The 8,210-nt window shown below is 34.9% G+C and overlaps 1 protein-coding gene across 6 annotated transcripts; it reads left to right on the top strand.

Moving 5' to 3' along the window:
* On the top strand, positions 3,752 to 8,026 carry LOC105176278 (glucose-6-phosphate 1-dehydrogenase, cytoplasmic isoform). Of its 6 annotated transcripts, none has more exons than XM_020698665.1 (17): positions 3,752 to 3,844; positions 3,987 to 4,041; positions 4,446 to 4,671; positions 4,904 to 4,989; positions 5,090 to 5,144; positions 5,239 to 5,425; positions 5,529 to 5,686; positions 5,785 to 5,853; positions 5,934 to 5,992; positions 6,109 to 6,145; positions 6,334 to 6,405; positions 6,610 to 6,757; positions 6,878 to 6,973; positions 7,064 to 7,134; positions 7,225 to 7,340; positions 7,452 to 7,497; positions 7,589 to 8,026. In XM_020698665.1, the coding sequence occupies exons 3-17, from the start codon at positions 4,495 to 4,497 to the stop codon at positions 7,757 to 7,759; spliced, it is 1,548 nt and encodes a 515-aa protein (XP_020554324.1). In that variant the 5' UTR covers positions 3,752 to 3,844; positions 3,987 to 4,041; positions 4,446 to 4,494; the 3' UTR covers positions 7,760 to 8,026. The 6 variants fall into 6 exon arrangements, with proteins under 6 accessions (XP_020554324.1, XP_011097324.1, XP_020554325.1 ...); XM_011099022.2 differs by having other exon boundaries at positions 3,754 to 3,844; positions 4,441 to 4,671; XM_020698666.1 differs by having other exon boundaries at positions 3,763 to 3,899.

Here is an 8,210-nt window from a genome sequence, read left to right as displayed (position 1 = left end):
GAGTCCGACCCCTTCGGGACTCTGCTTTTGTTGGAGAAGATAGACTCCAATTTTCATGAGGGTCCTTCTTAGCCGTGTGTTTGAAAATTATAACCGTTAAGTAGTTACTTCTCTAGCAGGTAGGATTCTCTTTCCAAATAGAGTCTTCAGTCTTCTTAGAGAGATGGTTATGGGAGCTAAGTATCCTCCCTAGATATTCAGCCTTTTGGGTAGGAGGGTATTTTCTTTCTTCGAGTTGTTTGGTCGAAACGCATCCACTGTCATTTGTATTTTTTCCGCAACTGACTTTACTGCCACATAAGCAGCCCTAATTGTCTTCCACAAGCCTTTATGGGTCTCCAGAAGTTTCTTGGCATATTGGACCCCTCTGAAGGTTGAGAGTAGAACTTGCTTTGCCTTTGGGTTGTTGGATTATTCCCTTACTCCTTGGGCCTTCTTCTGAATTGGACTTATTTTAGACTTTGTATATTCTTATAGCATTACTATTATCGAATATAAAATTAATTTGTCTCATATACGATAAGTTGAATAATTTGAAGTCATAAAAAAAAAGTTAAAGTTGAATAGCTTAAGACCCTATTTATTAGGCTGGATATGATGCCCAATGTGGCCCAATTGGTCATTTACTTTTTCTTTTGATCCCAAACTATCTTATTTGGGATTATTTTACTTAAAAAAAAACAATTTTAGTTCAAATTTAGTATATCAATGTAGCCGAAAGATTAATTTATACACAATCTAATCGCAAGTTTTGTCGTCCAAAATAAATGAGTTTAATGTAATTTATCCCATGTGATATTGTAAATGAACAGGACAATAAATTTTTATATTTTAAAAAATATAGAAAGATAAATTACTATTTATTTTATAAGAGAATAATTTGCTCATTTATAATACCAAATAAGTTATTTTTTTTCTAAAATAAACAAAATAAATATATATATGTATATATCCTATCATTACCAATCTCAGATACTATTAATTATTTATCTATTAATAAACATGCCTGAAGTGACAAAATAATGTTCCTGTCTCTCAGCTAAAATTCGAATTCAACATCCAATAAATGACATAAATATTTCAAGGAATTCTTTTATCTCATCATTTTTGCTTTTTCATGGGATCGTGTGCAGTACTTGAGCCACTTGGAATCAATTTGAAGTGTCAGAAAGGGGATTTGAAATGTTGGTGGGGTTTCTTTCGGGATGTTATAAAATTGTTAGGTGAGGGGACCTACTCGCAGGACTACAGACTTGAAGCCTAGTTGCGTTTGAAATATTGGTGGGGTGGAGGGCGGTTGTCTCTAACGTGCGCCAGTACACTTGTTTGGTACTTCGCCGTCGCCCCCTGGTGGTTATAATTATTGTACCATTATCGCTTTTCCTTTTTTTTTTTTTTCCGGAATTAAATTAGAAATACAGACCTCGCTTCGAATTTTATGCGCTAAACGTTTAGAAACTTCAAAATAATAATAATTTTTTATATGATTTAATTTATTTATTTTCTTTTTTTCTATACTTCCATATTGGATGAAAAATCATTTGCTGCTATCGTTGGTTGATATCAAGATGGAAATATTTTCCTATTAGAAGCATGTGATTCTACAACTGTTGAGATCCGAACACTTCAATTGGCTACAAGGTTGTGTGAACTTAATTTGGAGCAATATATTTTTTAATCGATGCCATCAAGTGAATCGTGAATCAGGAAGAACAAGTTGATATGAGCTGCAGTCTTTTATATTTTGAGAATTATGAGGATTTGAACGTAAATTGGATATTTAGGAAAATCTCAAGGCTCTGTAATAAATTTGCTCATAGTGTAGCTAAGTGGGCATACACACGAACTGGGATGGCCCAATTCCCCCTCTCCCCCCTCCCCCCCGCTTCCATGTGATGTATTTTGTGATAAGGGGCAATATCTCTTGGACTGACTTTTGTAGGAATGCAAGAAACGATATATATATATATATATGTATATATATATTTTTAACTGACTTTATGACATCACAATATAATTTTTTTTATTGTGTCGATAATAACCACAAGTTAGTTTTTATTTATTTATTTTGAAATGTAATGTGTTAGTTTATATATTTTAGTGTAAATACATTTTGCCCCCTTAAACTATTCATCGTGTAACATTTACCCTCCAAACTAACAAATCTGACACTTACCCCCTTGGTTGGATAATAATACCATCATGCCTTGAACAATACAACATATTTTAGTATTTTGCACATTAAATCACCATCAAATTATTTTTTAAATAATTTTTTCTATAAGTGAAGAATTTATATTAAAAATGGAGTATAAATTAATATATATAAAGTCGATATACAATAAATATAATATGACCAACAACTCATATTCACATAGTTATAACTTTTTTGTCCCACCCACTATTTTACGTTTTTTTTTTCTCACTTTACTTTTTCGTATTTCTTTTATATTCACACAATTATATTTTTTTTTTGTCCCATCCACTATTTTACGTTTTCCTCTCACCTTACTTTTTCGTATTTCTTTCTTCTCACCAATTTTAATAAACCAGATTTCTTTCTTCTTGTCTCCATTTCGCCATTTGTTTTCAATATTTAATTTAATTTTTTTATTTATTTTCAATATAATTAATTCATGTGTTTTGATATTAAGCAGCCCCAAATCAAATTAAATAAATTGAAACACAACTAAAATTAAAAGAGTAAACATTTTAATTTAAGTAATATTTACAATCCACGTATCTCGGATCATAAACAACTGATATACTGATAAAACTTATATATACCAGTCAAAGTAGCTGTATTGGTGTATCAATAATAATATTTTTGTATGTAAGGAGTCAAGGTAGTGTCACTACCTATTTTACATTAACGTTTTTCTTTTACATTTTCCTTTACATTTATTATAAGTGGTGTTTTATTTTTCATTTAGTATATAAGGGATCAAACAATCAAATCGATCATATTTTTTATTATTACTATAAAAAACATCTTCGTTTTATATGTAAGAGGACAAAATTATTCTTCTTGAACTAAAAAAACACTGTAGTGGAGGAGTATCGTTACAAAGGACCAAACAATCAAAACAACTGCACTTTAAATCAATGAGGTTGAAAACGTCATGGTTTCATATGCGTACGAGCGGAAAAAAAAAAGAAAAAGCAGTGAATAAAAAATAGTATTGTAGCAATTTCACTCATATTTACAGTGAGTAGTAATCGATATACATGAAAAATTAAAGGGAAAATTATAATTTTAATCCTGTAACTTAGGAGGGGTAATACTTTTAGTCTTGTACAATTAATTTTCACAATTTAGTCATGTAACTTTATTATTTTGACAATTTTAGTCTTTTTTGGCCAATTGGCAAAAAATTACAATTTACTTACAAATTTGGTCCTGTAAATAAATTCATGCAGGGTCAATAATGCCAACTCTCTCAAGTTATAGCACTAAAAATATTAATGCTTCATAAGTTACATGACTAAAATTGTAATTTAATTGGGTTATGTTCAAGTCGCATGCAATTTTTCGGCCAAATTGACCGAAAAGGATGAAAAGTGCCAAATTTTAAAGTTACAGAACTAAATTGCGAAAATTCAATTCGTGCAGGATAAATAATGCACACCCCATAAATTATAGAATTAAAATTATATTTTTTCCAAAATTAAAATATAAAATAATATAAACAATTCGAGCCGGTCAAAAATAAGTAGAGACACCAAACACGCACGGCGAGACAAAGAGAGTGATGAGAATAATATCAAGAGAAAAACGTCCACCAACCCAGAGTAGCAAAGTCAGTTTGGACAACTCTGCCAAAACATCGTATCCAAATCGGAGGTGCCTTTCACTGTCTCTTTGTCACGCTCCCCAGTTCCCATTACTACAATTCTATGTATATATACTTCTCCCTATTTCTCGACATCTTACACTGCTTTGTTTCATTTTCTAATTTCACCTAACTCCTGATTGTAACCTCCAGGCGAAAGGAGGAGAGAAGAAGAAATATCCTGATTGCTGCTGCTGCTTGTTGTTAGGTGAACTGCTTTTCATCTAATCTTCTTGATCACACCTCGTTTTTCTTTGATTTTTTTATGAATTATAGTACCCGCTTCGATCTATTGTTTTTCTCGGATCAAACGGTTGGTTGGTTTTTGGAATAATGTAAGATTTTTCAGTTAATCGTTGTTAGAGCAACTACGTTTTTCCTCTCTTTGATTTAGTACTGCAAGTTGCCTGTAACGGTAGTTATGATCGAAGCTTTCTGGATTTACTGTTTGATGAAGACAGATGATTGTTTCGATGTGCTAGTAGAATTTTTTAACTGCGAGTGGATTTGGAACAGTTTGAGAGTTAATTCTGAATCTGTTGATTCTTTCCGTCGATTAATAGTCTTAGTCAGTTATGAGGACTTAAATTTGACTTGGTATTTACAGTGCAGATCGGGCCGTGATCGAGCATTTAATTTAGCTCCTTTGTGAATTGGGAGAATGGCAGATTTGGGTGAGTGGCACTGTGAGAAAAGACCCTTTGCTAAGAATGAGTCCTTTGCAAGAGATAATGAGAATGTGCAAGAAACAGGGTGCCTCTCGATCATCGTACTTGGTGCTTCTGGTGATCTTGCTAAGAAGAAGACGTTTCCCGCACTTTTTAACCTTTATCGGCAGGTTGATTGAAATCTTCTTTCTCTGTTTAGTCCTTGTGAATGTTTCTGCTGCTTATTATGTAGTTTGTTTTTTGTTTTAGAAAGCAAAATGTATGTCATTCAATTACATCATGGGAAGATGATATTACCGTCTACCGTTGTGAATGTTCTGGTCTTTAATTAGACCCCTCTTCCATACTGAAACTAAGATGAGTGTCTTTTGAATCATGTCTTATGGTTTGTTTTGGATTCAGGGATTTTTGCAATCGAACGAGGTTTACATATTTGGCTATGCAAGAACCAAGATATCTGATGATGAATTGAGAGATCGGATCCGAGGGTAAGATTTCTGCATTCTTCAGTTTGAGCCTATGGCGGGAGTCGTTTTCCATGTTTACTGCTTTTCCTTTTGGATTCATTGACATTTATAACTGTCTTAGGTATCTTCCCCACGGGAAAGACGGCACAGAAGACGTTTCAAACTTTCTTCAGTTGGTTAGTGATTGCTCGTTTTGTATATTATCTCCCGCTTAATCGTATAGGAGTATAAATGCTTACGATGGCTAAACTATTTTATTCAATTGTGTAGATTAAATATGTGAGTGGCTCTTATGATGATCCAAAAGGGTTCAAAGCATTAGATAAGGCAATATCCGAGCACGAAATATCAAAACACAGTATGGAAGGATTGTCACGCAGGCTTTTCTACCTCGCACTTCCTCCGTCAGTATATCCACAAGTCTGCAAAATGATCAAAAACTATTCCATGAATAAGTGTATGTCTTGTTTTCAGAGTTTTGATTGCTGCTCATGTATTTCCTTGAGAAGCTGATTAAGGTTAAGTACAAGTTCTTGTGACTCCTCGGTATGACTTTCCAGCTGATCTTGGTGGATGGACTCGTATTGTTGTTGAGAAGCCTTTTGGCAGGGATTTGGCTTCAGCTGAGGAGCTAAGCTCCCAAATAGGTGAATTATTTGAGGAACCACAGATTTATCGTATAGACCATTATCTGGGGAAGGAACTGGTGCAGAACTTGGTAAATACTAATTATCTTTTTGAGTTCTTTGGTATGTATGTTCAATGCTAGAATGATGAAAAATATATTCATCTCCATATATTGTAAAAAAACTGCAGTTGGTACTTCGTTTTGCAAATCGCTTCTTTTTACCTCTCTGGAACCGCGACAACATCGCTAATGTACAGGTTGGTTGGTTACTCTTAGGTGACGAGAAATTCTGGGAATTTTTATATTGGATCCCGAAATTCACTTTTCTTTTCCACAGATTGTGTTCAGAGAAGATTTCGGAACTGAGGGTCGTGGTGGATATTTTGATCAATATGGGTATGCTTTATTCTTACCGTGGTTGGAAAATTATACATTTTTCTGCCTCTTTATATCAGTACCCAGAGACTCATGAGCTTGTTTTGTTATGTTTTTCTGTTTCCTTTACTTTGCAGAATTATCCGTGACATTATCCAGAATCACTTATTGCAGGTGAGGCTTATTGATATAAGATGGTTCCTGCTTGCATAGGAATTCTTTGTAAAAATTAATGTTTTCTATTTCAAATGTCGTTGAAATCTGGAAAATGTGGTGTATGTTGCTTCATTTGGTACACACGTGTCATTGAATAACTTGATTTTGTGCCCAAGCTGATATATATATATCCTACAACTTTGAAGGTTCTTTGCCTTGTTGCCATGGAGAAGCCTGTTTCTCTGAAGCCTGAGCATATTCGAGATGAGAAAGTCAAGGTATGCAGAGACTTGCACTCTATCGTCTTCTTGATTATCTTGTGGAATTTATGTAGTCTGGAGACTGTTTTCCGTGCAAGAAATAATCATTAAATGGTTCTTTTTGTTGCCTGGATTTTTGTGTCTTCTACCTCGATTTGGCGTCTCCTGCATGTAATTGCAGGCAATATTTCCTGTTTTACTAATTGTTTAGCTGGAGCTCAGGTTCTTCAATCAGTTCTTCCCATCAAAGACGAAGAGGTGGTGCTTGGACAATATGAAGGCTACAAGGATGATCCAACCGTACCAGACAACTCCAACACCCCTACTTTTGCAACAGCGATTCTACATATACACAATGAAAGATGGGAAGGTGGCTAAAATATTCACATTTCTGACTTTTGTCTAAATGAGAATGTTGATTTACATCCTTTTTAAAATTATATCATGCCTGGTCCAACGCGCTCTGAAATCACAATGTTTCTTGCTCTAGGTGTGCCTTTCATACTCAAGGCGGGGAAAGCTTTAAATTCAAGAAAAGCAGAAATACGCGTTCAATTCAAGGATGTTCCTGGTGATATCTTTAAGTGTATGTATTAGAGTCCTCATGAGGGAAGGAAGACTTCTTTCAACTTCAATCCTTTGATTGAATAAACCTGATGAAATTTAATGTATCCAGGTCAAAAGCAGGGAAGGAATGAATTCGTGATCCGTCTGCAACCTTCGGAAGCCATATACATGAAGCTAACGGTTAGTGTAACACCATGAATTCGAAGTATTTACTTGAGACACACGATGTATTTCTTCATTTCCTACTCAGATTTTTCCCCTCTCATGCAGGTCAAGCAGCCTGGGCTGGAAATGTCAACCGCTCAGAGTGAACTAGACTTGTCGTACCGGCAACGTTACCAAGGGGTCGTCATTCCAGAGGCTTACGAACGTTTAATTCTTGACACGTATGCTTCTTGTTCTGTACACCGTGTTCTTGTTAAAATTAGCAACAAATGAAAACAGATCAATATCTCCAATTACATAGGATATTGAGGCACTAGTATTTTTGTTTACAGAATCAAAGGTGATCAGCAGCATTTCGTCCGCAGGGATGAGTTGAAGGTAACACTAAACAGTAGTTCTCATCATGTGTATTGAACATTCTATTCTCCACCATAAACGTATTGACTATATCTACCTCGCCAATTCTCAGGCCGCCTGGGAGATTTTCACACCGCTGCTGCACCGGATAGACAATGGAGAGCTGAAGTCGCTCCCGTACAAGCCCGGCAGCCGAGGTCCTGCAGAAGCAGATCAACTCTTGGAGAGGGCAGGCTATGTGCAAACACATGGCTATATATGGATCCCCCCAACCTTATCCTGAAGCTTTCAAGGAGCAAACTCTGGCTGGCGAATGGGCGGGTCAGGTTGAATCTCAAGTGGGTCGAGTTCATATATATATGTGGATCCATGGATTATATCCATAAAGAGAGTATCAGTTCTATGTTTTTACGTTGCATGTTTTGCGGCTTAGGCCATCCTGCGAGACTTGAGATTGAGAAATATGTAACGAAGTGTTTATGAAAGCACTTGTGTAATAAATTTTGTTAATATTTTTTTAAATCTTAATATAAATATCGTCTATCCAAAATGGAAAATTCAGATTAAAATGGGCGGGTCCTGGGTCATAGGTTTTGGAACCAGATCCAACCCAAATCCGGTGCTTAATTAATTTATATAGTTTTATAGACTTATAAAAAATATATTTATATATAAAATGTTTATATTTTATTTATAATTACGTGTAATACATAGATTTGATACTTTTACAAAGT

Source organism: Sesamum indicum, linkage group LG13 (genome assembly GCF_000512975.1).
Source record: "Sesamum indicum cultivar Zhongzhi No. 13 linkage group LG13, S_indicum_v1.0, whole genome shotgun sequence".
NCBI lineage: Eukaryota > Viridiplantae > Streptophyta > Magnoliopsida > Lamiales > Pedaliaceae > Sesamum > Sesamum indicum.
The sequence above is the reverse complement of the archived record's forward strand: the minus strand, read 5'-3'. Positions and strand labels throughout refer to the sequence as shown.